Source organism: Rhopalosiphum maidis, chromosome 1 (genome assembly GCF_003676215.2).
Source record: "Rhopalosiphum maidis isolate BTI-1 chromosome 1, ASM367621v3, whole genome shotgun sequence".
In the NCBI taxonomy this organism is placed as follows: Eukaryota; Metazoa; Arthropoda; class Insecta; order Hemiptera; family Aphididae; genus Rhopalosiphum; species Rhopalosiphum maidis.
In genome coordinates, this window is record NC_040877.1 from 32,752,381 (window position 1) to 32,768,409 (window position 16,029).

General features: G+C 30.2%; 1 protein-coding gene across 4 annotated transcripts in view; it reads left to right on the top strand.

Moving 5' to 3' along the window:
• Window positions 1-16,029, top strand: part of LOC113549228 — a 31,442-nt gene that overhangs the window by 11,161 nt on the left and 4,252 nt on the right. The window contains exons 1-11 of one of the 4 annotated variants that reach the window (XR_003404915.1): window positions 2,003-2,662; window positions 9,768-9,857; window positions 11,210-13,114; window positions 13,181-13,368; window positions 13,429-13,631; window positions 13,689-13,804; window positions 13,861-13,964; window positions 14,139-14,156; window positions 14,226-15,536; window positions 15,598-15,810; window positions 15,883-16,012. Coding sequence is in view for 3 of the 4 variants with exons in the window: in XM_026950430.1 (XP_026806231.1) it covers window positions 9,806-9,857; window positions 11,210-13,114; window positions 13,181-13,368; window positions 13,429-13,631; window positions 13,689-13,804; window positions 13,861-13,964; window positions 14,139-14,156; window positions 14,226-15,536; window positions 15,598-15,810; window positions 15,883-16,012 (4,240 nt within the window). In the remaining variant the exon portion in view is untranslated. Of the gene's footprint in view, window positions 1-2,002; window positions 2,663-9,767; window positions 9,858-11,209; window positions 13,115-13,180; window positions 13,369-13,428; window positions 13,632-13,688; window positions 13,805-13,860; window positions 13,965-14,138; window positions 14,157-14,225; window positions 15,537-15,597; window positions 15,811-15,882; window positions 16,013-16,029 lie in introns of those variants that run through there. The other 3 variants (XM_026950429.1, XM_026950430.1, XM_026950431.1) reach the window with 3 other exon arrangements.

Sequence of the window (16,029 nt, forward strand, 5' to 3'; positions counted from 1 at the left end):
GTACACAACTGTTTGCTTATCTAATCTTCAGTTCCGAGGCCATCGTAAAAATAATGTCTTACTGCTTGTACAATTAAAATTATTGTTGGTCCTCTGTACAGAAATCACACGCTGCGTGCAGTAAATACGTTCGCATACATTTTCTTTTATATTCCAGGTCGGTTCGTGATTCGTGTTGCGTTTGGAAACACGTTTCCCTTAAGAATAAAGGGTAGGTTGTTTTGTTGCTGTAGCGGGAAGGGGGACAAATGTAGGACGCCGCTTTCCAATGTGCACCAGTGTGCCCGCTGCTCGAATGTTTAAGTAGATATAGTTGCAGTTATCTGCCGACACGCGCCTTACTATAAAACTGCAGAAGTTTCCTTTCGCCTACCAATCTGTAATTTTACTTTACGATTTTTTAACTCCTCCGTGTATACATGAAAAATCGTAAAACGTCATGACACTCGTAGTCCCAAAAAACTGTGCGACACGATTTTGCACAGAAACTATCCACATCATGACCATTCACACCCAAAACAATAACGGTCCGAAACAAATTGAAGTTTTATAGAATTATTATCTATCCTTACCCCCCTACCCGCTTAACAGATGGTTCAAAACTAATATCGTGCACACTGTGCACGATGAAATTAAAGAAGATCATGATGGTCAATACATTATCGGGCCGGGGTAAACGAATGTTTATAGACACGCACACATTTTTTTCAACCAGATTTTTTGTTTCGTACGCGTTAAAATGTGTGCGATTGGGATGTTATCATCGTTTTTCTCAACCTCTTCCTACTTCTCCTCCGCGGCCCCTCCGCGAGTTCGGCAGCTGGCAACGTTGCCAAACCGTGCGCGTGGCGTTACCCGAGTGCGTGAGTGATACGGTTGGCCGGAAAACGTATCCGCCGTGTCGTGCACCATGCATATAGTCGCCACAGCGAGATCGGAAGAAGGAAATCGGAATTATCGAAATAAGGTTAACCAGACCGTGGGGCGTATCGCGTACGCGGACCACGTTTAGTTTAATACAAAACATCTACGATACACGGCGGACACCGACGACGACGACGACAACACCGACTATTGCACCACCGACCAACCTACTCTACCACCCCCCTGATAACCATCACCGCCGTCGCACGACTTATACTTTGACACGCGTTGTACAATCCGAAGCCCACACGACGTATCGTTTTTGTGAGCGCCCGCCGGCCGGACGGGCGGGATCCGTGTACCGCCGCCCGTCGGGTTCGAAACGCTACGAATTTGTTGCATAGCCGGTGCGCCCGAACAATCGTGAAAAATTTTAAAAATATATTCGCGAGATACGCGCCCGCGTAACAGTTTTACCACACGAAAACGCAGCGAGGGGGTGTCCACCACGGAGATAAACAACAGGAACGTTTTATATATAATTATTATTATTGTATAGTACAATATATACCATTATTATAAAGTGTAATAATAATAATAATAATAATATTATATTATTATTTCTGCGGCGTACTCCGTCCGTGTTCCGCAGTCGGTTTGTCGGTGTTCCAACGCGTCAAGGCGGGTCCTTTCCCCTACCTCGGGCCGCGCGCGCACACACAAGCACACGCACACCGCGCCCGCACCCCCTTTGCGTTGCGCACTCGCACGCACGTACACACGCACGCACCGTCACCGCCGCCGTCGCCGTCGTCGTCGTCGTCGTCGTCGCTGCCGCCGCCGCCGCCGCACTTCACCACGTATCGCGGCCCCGGCTCCTCCGCCCGTGCTCGCGTACACGACACCGTATCATTATATATATTATTTCGTATATACGCGTTTCCCGTTCGCGCGGCCGTTCCGCACCGCACATAATATACTGCACGTCGTACTCTCCCCCTGCGCGCGCGCGGCGCCCGTTCGTGTATCGCGTGTGTGTGTGTGTGTGTGTGTGCGCCTGTGTGTGCGTGTTCGCGTGTGCGTTTTTGTGCGTGTGCGCGAAGTTTAATTTAATTTTTTAATTTTTTTTTTTTTTTTTTTTTCAAACAATTTTTTTCGTCTTACTCTCCCGACGTGGTGGTTTTATTACAACGGACGGCCGAGGAGAGTCCAATTCGACGCCGTGTATCGTGTACGTGTGCGTGAGTGAGTGAGTGAGCGTGTGTTATGTCCACGTACGCCGACGTCCACGGCGGCCGTCCGCGAGGCGTTTTGTCGTCCGCCACCGCCGCCTCTGTCGTCCGCACTGCATAAAACCGTCCCTCGCCGCCGTAGTGCCTACCCCGCTATCGTCCGCGCGACGACCGAGCAGCGCCAGACTCTGCGTATGATTTCAACGCCCCGACCGCGTCGTCCTATATCGGTGAAGGGAACCGTGTGCCGTCATCCCCCCAACCCCCTGGGACACTGCACCACCTTGGGACGTAGATTTTCCGGCGCCTCTCCCGTCAACCGTAATCTGTAACCTCCTCGCGCCGAAAGTCGAACTTTGACCTCGACAATCGTGCAAGTCGTATCGTCGTTTGCTGTGCGACTTAGCAATGGTTTTGGACCGACGGCGATGATAACGGTGCGCGAAAAATGGTGATAACGTCGTCGTCGCTGTTGTTTCATTGCTGCTGTTGGTGCGGCGGTCGCGCGGTCCAAAGCTGACACACGACACTCCGCGCCCTGCGAACGGCCCGCCGAGGGTTTCCAGGTAAAACTCACAAGTCTAACTCTTTTAAGTGACTTCATTATTTATCACTCGGTCGCTGACGGCTGCGTATTTTGTTCGCCGCGTCCAACGAAACGGTAGTAGAATTTTGTTCTTCTCCGTTCGCGTTAACGTCGTCGCTACTTGATTCGTGCGCAATCGCGTGTCGGTCCCTCGTGTGCTCTCCCGTGGAAGTCTTCTCGAGGATCTCTGACTGGCGGCGCACTCGTGTGATGTGAACCCTCTATTCCTTATTTGTCCTTGTATTACCACGGTTGTGTATGACTGCAGATAGTGCAAATTATGTTTTGGTAGATAATTTCAACAGGAAATCTTGTGTCGCCCCAACTAGTTGGCGTGATTATTAGTTATCCATATCTACCCATATTTGTTTTGGAGGTATGGCAGGTGGGGATACGACTCTTGACAACGGATGCTGTCCAAGCTCTTGTAAGAGGCAGTCTCCCGATGTCAACTTTTCTATTGCTGTTATTGCTACCACTCGACAACACAGTCGTTAATGTTTTTGTGTACACATAACCAACTTAAATGAGGTTTTGGCTTGTATTTAGATAAATAGGCACAATCTCAACATTAATATCAATTGCTATTTGCTACTATAGTCATATTAGTAACTTTCTGTGGTATCACCATTATATAACAGACATAGTATTAGGTATATCTTTAGACGTTCTCCGAATCTTGAGTTACATTAATTACTTTTATAATTTCTTCTTATTATTCTAATTATGACTTAACCAATATAAATCAAATCTAAAAAATTATGAATTGTGTTATGGATGGACGTCAGCCTATTTTACAGCCCATGTATGTGTTTGTTTTAAAGTTCAAAGTAGGTACCAATTATGCTCTTTACATTTTGCTTGTTAAAAATAGCGGTTAAATTATTGCACAAAGAAAAGTTAGCTGTATAATTATACGGTTTCAATTTAAAAGGTATATAATGCAATCAATAATGTTTATAGTTTCTTCATGTATTCAATTGTATTAAGTTATTGAAGTTAATAAAGTTATGATTTATAGGTATGACTTCAACTACATTAATGTTTTTTAATTATATTAGAACATATTCTACTTAACTAAGTAATGAACTTCTATTTTATTAATTCTAATTAATTTAAAATTTTATTTTTATTTGGTATCGTATATATTGATACTATATCCAACATATTGAATTATATTCTCTTAAAAATGTGTTGTTTCATGAAAAATTGCTTACTAAAATTAAAATGGTGAATAATTTTATTATTGTGTTTGAAGAATATAAACTAATATGTTCTATGTTTCATTAAATATCTGTAATCCCCAATTCTAAATCCTAAAGTGTGATTTGTCTACACTCTACATGATTTTGTATCATGTGATTAAACAATATTTATAGTTTTGGATGTATGGGCAAATCATTTTTAGAGAAACCTATAATTTTAACATAATAAATTATTAAGTTCTCCATGCAACTATAATTTTGTCTCTTTTTACCTGGCTTTTTACTTTTATTTGAATTTCATTCTATGTATATTTATATTTATTGAAATATTATATAATAATTTGATACATTAATTAAATTTTCATTTTAGTTAATTTCAATTATAATTCTTAAAACATTTCAATGAATATTAAATACAATCAGTATATATTGAACTTATCAATACTAAATGTGTTATTGTTGTATTTACTAGGTATTACTATTCTATTATACTGTAATAAATTTAAACAGTAGGTAAATAGAAAACTTTTTCATTGCGTAAGAAGTAGGTATTTTGTTAAGTATCTTTATTGACTGGCTTATTATTTAAGTATGACTTAACAATAATTATAAATTTGAATTTTAAAAAAATAAAACTTATTAATTTAAGCTCTTTGTGGTTTTAAAAATCTGCAACACTTACATCTGTAATCCACAATACTATTAGTTTTTATACTTGTACATGAGAAACTGTAGTTAAATACTTAAAACTATCCCGTATTTTTTAGCCTAAAATTACAAAACTTGTTACAGAAATGCAATTTTATTCTTATCATTAATTTCAAATTGTATTAACCATTTTTATTGCTCACTTATTTTTACATTAAGAAATGTGCAAATATTAATGAAATGTTAGTTAATTGAATCATCTATTAAAATAAATAAATACATGTGTAGTTATTAAGTAATGATATTTATAATTTTATATTTTGCTAATAAGCTTGGAGGGTATTTGACTTTAAAAAGTATTTTTACATGTATGTACACGGTCAAAAAGATTAGGAACTGCGGTCTTACACCAAATCAAAAATTATATTTTATAATGTTTTAGAAAGTACAATAGAACAATTCACAGTTTTAATATTTGTCTAATATTTAATAACTACATAAGTACTATACGTGATATGCCTAAATACTAAAAAAGAATTAATATCAAAAAAATATATATTTAATGTTTAGAAGTAAACAACTTGAAGATTCATTCAATACCAGTTTTGATATAACTTCAAGAGGGAAGGGGTCAAATTTAGTATTTTAGAACATAAAAATGTATAAACAAAATTGTTTTCATTATCTTGCAAAAGACTTTGCTTGTTACCTACTTAAATTTTATTATCGTTATAATTCAAAAACTTTATAATATTTACTGTTAAAAATTATTAGCCCAAGTCCCAGGGGCGATCACTTCTAACAATCCTCATAACCACCACTAGATTTATTTAATGATTCTTAATTAATTCTTATATTTATATGGGTATAATAAAATTAAAATTTAAGAAAATATTGTTTCAAATATTGGTAAAATAAATTTAATAAATAAATACTTGTCTAATACCTATAATAGCAATAATTTTTAGGTACTTAGTATAAGTAATAATATCAGATACAGGAAATATAATATTATTTAAAATACATTTTTCAATTAATTTAGATTAGTTTTATTAGTATTACCATTAATATTTAATATTACTTTTATTATATTTATCTATGGTAGGTATTTATTAGGTATAGAAATAGAAATAATAATTATCATGATTGACTCAAATATTTTTTTTATTTTTTTATAAGGAGTTTTATATAATATAATAGACACAAATTATATTGTTTATTTTTATTACATATTAGATTAATTTTTAGAGCATAGAAATGAATTTAGTTGATATGTTAGTATAGGTAGAGGTATCTGCTGGCTAATACACAATTTATTGAAAATAAATAAATTTAATTCTTAATATAATTTATTAATACATACAATACTTTAATTTTTTTATTAATGTATGATACCTATTTATTATTTAAAACCTACCTTATTTAAATTTTTAAATGTGGTAAATATATATAGTAATAGTTTATTTTGATTTTTCCAATTATAACTTTAATTCTCGATTCGGACTTCCCTACCCTTCCTCAACATCTTGGTTCGTTTCAAATATAATTAGTAATTTATTTAACCTAAAATATGATATACATAAATTATCAATTTAGACGATTTTGTGTAAACACTTGTATACCAAAAATTATAACTCGATTATGGCTAACGTTACGTAACATTCAGAACGTCAAAAAGACCCTCCTGCTTCTTGCGCTCTTGAAAAATACTAGTTGCGCTTCTGCGTATAGCTATGTTAATATTTTTCATTGTTATGGAAATTGTATTTTGTATTTATTATATTGGTTGTTACTTATTCTGATTATTGTCGAAAATAATATTATTGTTTTTTTTAAACGGTGTTTATGTATCCTATCCTATAATATTCATAATTATAGGCGTATACCGATCAAATATCCTATGTGTGAGAGAAGGGTATAATCTAATTATATTTTTATTGTGACGTATTAATTGATATTATTGATCTTAAAAGTTTTTATAATTTATATAAATTAAAATTTTTCTCGAGTCCCTCTTAATATGCACATTATTATTGTTTTATACAAAAATGTATTCATTATAAAATATTATTAAATGTTGGAACGCCAAGATTTTATTTTTATATACCTAAAATATCATAGTGTGTACTGTAATAATATCTTTTAGAAGTTTTCTTGAACAATTTTCTTCAATATTAAAAGGTAAGAAATTTTTTAGATATTTTCTTTTTTATCTATTTAAATTGATACGTAAATACCCCGTCGGTCAGACCTAAATACGTATAGTTTTCCAAAATTTTTAGCAAATATTTTTTTTGTTTCAAACAAAAAATAAAGATTATCTTTTGAAAATTCCTGATGTGGATGTAACTCCTACCAACATCTTAAATAAATTTTTTTTTTTCAAAAACATTTCACATTTTAATCATAATCACTTCAAATGATTTAATAATTAAAAAACTTTCTTAATGAAACCTAGTTATTTTTTTACATTTTCAATCATATGTACCTATATTTGTTTTTTATTATTACGTATTTATAATGTTAAAAAATAAAATGATATGATACATCTAGTTAGAGAATAATCAATTATATTTATTATTTTAGTATCTACTTCCTTAAGCATAATAAAAATTGTTTAAGGTTTTATACTTTATATGTTATATGTTATGTCTTGTAAATGTATATTAATATTGATGTTAATAAGATGTGTATACGTAAACAATTTTTGTTTTTGTACCTATTTAGATATATTATATTTGTTAGGCATTTTAAAATATGATTGCATGTTTACATGATTTATATATATATATATATATATATGAATGATTTAATACACGTTAAGCTAATTGTTCATAACTTTGATACCTTATGGTCGTGTAGTAATTATTATCATTTTTTATTTTATTAATTCCTAAATATAAGAAATAAAAGGCCAAATTTAGAAAAAGAAAATAGGAGCTAGGATTGTATATTTTATTTTTTAAATACACATGTCCATCCCGTTGTTTGATTTTTTTTCAGGGGATCTATTTTGTCCCCAAAATAATTTATCAAAATATTAAAATTCTAAAGGTTTTAAAAAAATAGGGTTCATAATTAATTAATATAATTATTGTTTATAGACATTTATTTATATTTCGTAGAAAATGACCATGAAATAAATACATGTATTTTATTAAACTTGTATAGTTCAGAAAAATGTCCTTAATTAATAAAAAAGTATCTATATTATTATTTTTGATATGACTCGATATACCTATTTTATAAAATAAAATGTACCTATTAATATAGAATATACAGTAAACTAGTATGATTACGTAACAATGACCTTCATGATCGTAGACAGCCGGACATGTACACTATTTGTGTTATAACTGCTAGGAAAAAAGTCTCTTATGTTTAGAACAAAATATCGAATCATTGGTTATATTATATTATTATGTTTTATTACAAACATTTATAAAACCCTTAATCCTTGCTATTTTAATATGATAAACAAATCTATTATCAATTTATTTAAATTATTTTAAATAGTTAATAATTCACATAAGTTTTTTCATATTTCGTAAATATAATATAATTATATTAAAAAAAAAATAATTTAAATAATTTTTGTTTTATTTTCTTACAAGTAAGAAAGTAAGTTCTTATAAAGTAGATATACCTCACTTTTATAAAAAAAAAACAATTTTTTTATATGAAAACAGCTGAATAATTATTATTTATTTATAATTTTGTATTGGTTAGTTTTATTGTCACATTTATTTTTTATTACTTTTAGCAAGTAAACTGTAGAGTTAGTTTTTTTTGCTTTTGTTGATTTATATCTAACTCGAAAGCTGATTGTTTTGAAACTCATTAATAAACATAATAATTGGCCGACAGGAAATTGTGATTTAAAAACAACTTACAACTTGTAAAAAGAATTTTTCTATATAGAAAAAAAATATTTTTACAATATGCCTTCATTCGTTAATCGTAAAGCTAGATTTAATATAATTTTATTTATTAATTATGTAAGCTACTAAACTTTATACAAATAACATTTTTTTCTTGCAAATTGTCATTTAGTTACCTATCATCATTATTTATAAAATGACAAATTAATTATTTAATTTATTTTTTATTTCAAAAATAATGTTATCATATCAGTAGCAAATTCAAGTCTTACGCACGTGCCCATGTTAATACTTGTTATCTTGCTTTAAAAGTTTAAACTGACATAACAAAATTCCCTCAAAAATTCCAAACTTAATAAACATCTCAATGTATTAATTTATTATTAGATCTATTATGAATATTTATAAAAGAAAACTTTTTCCAACTTTTTTTAATGAATTATTAATTATCTATATTATTTATCTTCTTTTTTTGACACATAAACCTATTATTTTAAAGCGTTTTATAATATTTAATTTTAATGCGATAAAAACAAATCCATGTAAATAGCAAAATATTAAAAAGTTTCTTTAAATTTTACTTAATTGAATGCTTTTTACAAAAATAGTTTAATAATTTATAATTGCAACTATTTTAATTTTATGACAAGGTAAATACGTTTTAACGTAATCGTACAATATCCGGAAATTTTAATGTACGTTTTTATACTTCGGATATCAAAGGGTTGAGTAATATAATACGTCATGGGATGAACAGTTCCAATTCCCAAGAACCAATACAATAATACTGTGTTTCCAACTTGTAAAAATCTAGGTCACGCGTAGAAACACGTGATTCATGATCATGACTGCATACCGTATATATATACGCCTGTAAATGCACCAGACAATGTAGTCGATATTAAAATAAATATTATAAGATTGGATTATATTTTTGGTATAATTTATATTACCATTATATTTTGATTCGGAGTCAGTGAAAAAAAATCGAATGGGGGAGTTAATTTTTTAAACGCATAACGTATTAATATCTCGGTTCATCGGTTGGCCCTTATAAAATATCTACTTATGTTTATGATTTATGAACCTTCTGTCCGAGCTTCTAGTTTTGTGTAAATTTGATATTTTGAACCCAACGAATTTCATCTTATAACGAATAAGAACAAAAACTCAAAATACCTAACTATGCGGGAACTTTGCGTGTTTTTGATGATCTATCTTATTTATTACCTATAATTAAAATATTTATTTTATTTATTATTTATATAATTTTTAATATTTTTGTTTTCATCTTATTTTATGTATAGTCATTAACTATTTACTTACATATATTGTATATTTTATGTTCTAGGTTTACGTAGATTTTGAACGACTCAATAAGGATATAATATGTTGGGAAGCAGTTTGCACCATCATCGGAACATGTCATTCCCTCACGGTGGTTAGTACACATATTTGAATTAAACTTGTTACTTATTTTAATGTTAACAATCTTTCGATGATATAAATTTGTGTAAGTGACAATTATAATAATAAGTAAAAAGCAATAATACGCTCTTAAAATTGTTTATTATTTTATTTTGGTAATTACTAAAAATTATATTACTTAATATTTTTATAATAAAATTATATATATATATATACTTATATAAAATATTTATAACAAAAAAATTATAAGTTTATTAATTTTTACTTGGTATTTACTGGGGTTGTGTAAAAGTTGCTGTTTAACTGTTCAAGGCCGATCAACGATTAGTTACTAATGGGTGAATACAACACGCGTGATATTATCCACAGCAGCATGTGGTCAGTGGTCACATTATAAAATCAAATAAAACACAATTTTCTTGTTAAATAAAATATGGACAAAACTATTGTATTTATAGATTCAATATCTACTATTTTTGTTTTTTAAATTTAAACTTTTTGATAAACAATTAGTGAAAAATTATTTTAAATAGTAATACAGTGTTGAACTTTATTTTCCAATAAAATTAGCAAATGATGATAAAAGTATTGTTATAATAAATTAATAGCCAACGTGTTTCTTTGTGTCTTCACACCATTTTTATTTTTTATATAATTACTCAAAAAATGCAATTATAAATTATAAGTTATAAGTCTGTGGAACTTCAGATTTTTACAAAAAAAATTTTCTTTATTCCAGCATTATTAACATCTTATAATTTGATACATAATAATATTAATCTTAACTAGATTTTAATTTGAGTCTAATCTTTTTCACAGTATTGAATATTGATTAGGTATTAATTAATTTTCAATTCATGTATATTACAATTTACAAAATGTTGTTAGTCTATAAATAATTTTTATAATTTAATAAAAACATTGAAATTGTATTGTTTATTTAAAGATAAATTGTTTAAATTATTAACAATTATATGAATATAATAAAAAAAAATTGTTAATCTTGTTCTGAACATTATCATGTTTAAGGGATTCTATTATAAGTAGGCAGAGTAAAAATAAAATAATATTAAGTGGAATTTTTAATTTAATAATAAATATTAATACAATATTATATTTATTAATTTGGTGCTTCTGTTTAAATATTTTAAATTAATACTCAATTTTTATTTAGCACAACAAATATTAATTTCTTATTTAACATTCATTAAATTCTTGAAGTACCATTATATATTTATATAAATTATAATTATTGTGCTATTTAATTTTTATATTTTCAATTAATAATATAATAATATGTTTAGAAAAAAGAAATTTCTCATCATAAACCAAAATATTTTATTATATAATTTGTTAATGTTTCAGGTTCTGTAATACATAACAATATGCCTCCTGCCGTTAGTAAAAAAATGGGTGGTGGCCGACTGAATGCCGTAGTGAACAAACTCCATTTAGCTAAACAATGTTCAACTGATAATACTTTTCCAGACATGGCTTCTGAAGAAAGCCGTTTATCTATATTACAAAATTTATTGAATCCAGCGCCATCGTCAAATTCAGAAAAGAAAAACTTACGTGCGCCTCCAGCGTTGTTTCCGCTCACTTCTGAAGTGACAATCCAACGTTACCCTGTTGTTCATCCAATACATGATAGACCGTTGGATGTTTTCCAAAGACTTAAACGTCTTGGAACAGACATTGAAATGGAAGAAATCGGAAATGAAACAACACTGAGTCTTATACCAGTTTCATCATCTCAAAATGCTTCTGTTTCATGCATTCCAACAAATAATTTTAAAACTAACTCCCCTGCTACCAGTCTCATAGTTCTGCCAAAAACCAATGTGTTCAATAATAGGAAAATACCAGAACCATCTGTTGTTCTCGAAATGAAATTAACTCCAAAACCAAAAGCTCAAAATACATGTTTTAATGGGAAAACAGAACTAAAAAGTTATGTTTTTTCAATTGATCAATCACAAATAAGTATAACAAATAATGGACAAAAACTATACTCATGTAATGTATGTTCAGGTATATATCAAAGAAGAGGTGCTCTAAAGAAACACTATTTAAAGGCACATATTAACTATCATTTTTTGACATCTCGTGACTTGCAAATAGCTGGTTTTAAAGGTGAAAGACTTGAAAAAATGATAGAAAAGTGGAAGAATACAAAAGGTCATGTAGGTTACTACCATTGTCATAAATGTTATATATCATTTAGTACAGCTATTGATTTACGGCATCATGTGATGAATCATCCTCCAGCTTTACAATCTAATGCTTTGAAAAAACTACCTGATATTGTTACCAAAGTTTGTGAACTATGTTTATATTGTGATAAAAAAATAGAAAATGAAGAAGATCGAAAAAGCCATTTGTCCAAGATGCACCCACCTAAAAGAAGATGTCATATATGTACATACTGTCAACTCAACTTTTTTGATTTGTACACATTACATAAACATATGTGTACTACTCATGAAGATATGTATTATGGCTGTGCAGAATGTAAAGAACGATTTATTTCTAGAGAGTTGGCTAAAAACCATAAAACCATTTGTTTGAATAACTTATGTATAAAATTAGAATCTGATAATATGAAAAAAGAGCATTTGAAAGAAGAACCTACAAAAAACGAAATACTAGAAACGAAAATAGATGAACCTATAAATATTAATATTAAAAATGAATTATCAGACAAAGAACCAAAAAAAGAAGAATTAAAAAAAAATGAAGAACCAAAAAAAGAGGAACTTAAGAAAAACGAAGAACCGAATAAAGAGGAATCAACAAAAAATGAAGAACCAATTAGAGAAGAGGTTAAAAAGAAAGAAGAATCCACCAAAAATTATCCATTTTACTGCCCAGACTGTAAAAAAGGATTTACTCAACAACCAAACTTAGCACGACACATGAGTTTAGGTCATGGTAAAAAGTTGGAGTATAAAAAATCTAAAAAGTTATTACAGCCTTCTAATAAAATAATTTTGTCCAAAAAACTTGTGAAAACTCAAGAAAAAGAATTGAAAGATGAGATTCAAGATTTATCAGCTAAAGGAACTCAATATGTTTTTTTGAATAATAAAAATGAGCTAGTCACAAAACAAGGAGTACCGTTTGATGTTTCTTATATGAATCTTGAGATTCAAAGCAGAATCAGACGTATGGTGCCTTCTTTGTATCCTAGTTCATCACCAATAGAGGATGATATGAGTTCATTAGAGGTTGATGCAGCTTCTTCGTATGGTTTTCCAAGTTCCCATGGTAATTAAAAATAGTTTTGTAAATGTTATTTTAAATAAATCATTTTTTTTTTTTTTTTTTATGTAGACGATGAAAGGAAAAAACTTGAAGGATTCAGTGGGGAATGGTTATATCCACGTAGTTATATTTGTTCAGCATGTCCAGCTACATGTTCCAATATATGGGATATTTTCTACCATAAATGGAATGTACATCCTAATGTACTTTGCCATCATTATGACATACCATTAGATCAACTTCCGTCTCAGAAATGGGTAATTTTATTACTTTACTTTATAAAATATAGTCATTAACTATAATTGTTAAATTTGAAGCGGCCAGAAAGAAATTTGAGCAGAATAGGGTTGTTATCTGAATGCGAAGAACAACAAACTAGTTTACCACAGTGTACAAAGTGTGGAAAAATGGAAAACGATATTGCTCAACTTCATAGGCATTTGTTAGATTGTGGTGGTGATACTGAATGGCTCAAGACAATGATTCATACAACAAAGTCACCTAATAACAAAAAGTCTAGGTGAGGTTTTTTTTACTTTACATATTTAAAAACAATTAATTTTATTTTTTATACTAGAAAAAATTGGCGGCCTTTTAATTTCCGAAGACGTAAGAATGGTAGGGCTAGACATGGTCTTAAACGAACTCCACCTACTCCACCTTTACCAGTTGTAAAAACTAAACCTGGTGATGGTAAGTATTCAATATTCTTTTATCGTGTAATTATTTAATCTAATTTTTTTTTACAGCTGAAAGTGTTAGTCGCATGATCGCAGATTTACCTCCTAAAAGAGTTACACGACGTTTAGTATTTGAGGCTCCTAATGGGAATAACCAAGCAACAATAAATAGCGTAAGTAAAATATTATCAATTAAAAAAAAAAAATTTTAAACTATGCTATCATTATGACACAAAGATTTTTGTCGGTTTTTCTTTATCTATTTGTTATTACATTTTTGGTAATGGTTTGTAACAATGATTTATAATATATGCTTAAAAATTTACACGCTGCTATGAAACACAAAGAAGTCTGTATGCTCAAAGGTATATTTAGACACATATATTTTGATAGTTAAAAATTGATTCATTATTTTGAATTTTTACATTTTTTAGGTTCCTATTGATATAAGCAGCCGTAATCCAACTGTTTCAAGTTCAACTACATTATTTAGTAAGAAAGTTAAAAAGCCTTTGCCAGTTATAACTGAAACTGCTATGCTTATTTCCGAAGCACCAGATTTCTTACGTAGTCTTAACATCATGCGTGCTCCACTGAAATCAACTGAACATAGTCTTCCTGGCAATAAGACCGAAACTGAAGAAATAATTGCTGCCATGAAAGAAACTTTAATGGCTTCTCCAGCTCCCATCCCTGTTATTTTACCAAAAAAACGCAAAAGACCAATTTATGACTTTAAACAATTAGCTGAGAAAATTGCCAAGCATGACCATAATGAAATTCTTGATTCAAAAGTTGATGATGATAATGACAATACAGAAGAATCTATTCCTATTCCTGTGGTAGTAAAAAATAAAGGCAAAAAATTGATGAATGAAATAGAGGTTGGATTGATAAAGCAAAATAGGTTACGTAGGAAGAGAGAAATTCCATCTGTACCTGAAAAGGTAATCCCAGTTCCATCAAAAAAATTAAAAATTGAAAATGTAGAAAATAACACAAAGAATATAGTGGAATCCATTCCAGTCATTAAACCCAAAAAACAGGTTACAACAAAGAAAACACCTAAAGTCCTCAAAAAAAAGACGATTGATGAAAATTTTGTTTCTAAAATACAAACCCGTAATAGAAAGAAAAATTTTATTGAGGAATCTATGTCTAATAAGATACTACTTTCAAGTAAAGATGATTCTTTAGCAAATAATGAATCGTCTAATAGTTTTGTTGACTTAGAGTCTAGTCAAGAAGTCTCTTCATCTGAGGTTCCTCCAAAACAAAAAACAGTTAAAGTTAATCCTTTTAAACCAAAAGCTAGGAACAGAAGAAAACCAGGAGTTTTTTTTGGGTCAAGAAAACGAAAGCGTAATTTAAAGACTGATAATAAAAAACAACAGCCTACTTCAACTAAAGTTGATGATACACCTTCATCATTACCAAAGTTAGAGTATTCGGATTCAAATTTATTAGTTTCGGACGTAATTGATAAAGTTGTACAACCAAAAACTATAAAAACTGATAATTCTGTACAAAATACATCTCAAGAATTGAAAAAATCTGTTGAAAATGAGTCCACAGTAGTGGCTGTTAAAGAAGAAAATAAAGCCACAGCTCCAATTAGTGCTGATACATCCGAGTTAAAAGAACCAGAAGAAGTGGCAGAACCACGTTGGCATTCACAATCTGATGCTTTTTTTGACTTACCTTCGGCTATTAGTTTGGGATCAATATTGAGCTCAGTTAATCAGGCTAGTTAATTTTGTTTAAAGTATAAGTATTATATATATACTAATTTTATCATTTATATAGATATTGGAAGGTCCTGACTGTAATGTTGCAAATACAGAAGTAAATGATTATTCGTGGACAGAATTACAACGTGCAATGGGGGCCACTGATGAAGAAATGGCTATATTACAAAATTTTGGTTCAAACTCATCTGAAGAAGGCCAAAATGTAACTAGTGAAAACTGCTTGGATCTATTAGACATGGACTGTGGAGAGGACCCCAATAGCAATCAAGTAAATTAATTATTTTCATGTATTGTATATAAGTTCAATAAAGTAACTAAAACAAATATTTACTATTATTAGGAACAAACTGATACTCAAATCAATAGTGAATTAAATTTCAAATGCAAAGTTTGTGATCAATGTTATAAAGGTGTTGCAGCATTTCGTATTCATTCACTTGATGTTCATAGTATTGAAGATCCAGAATTGGGTAAGTGACAGATATTT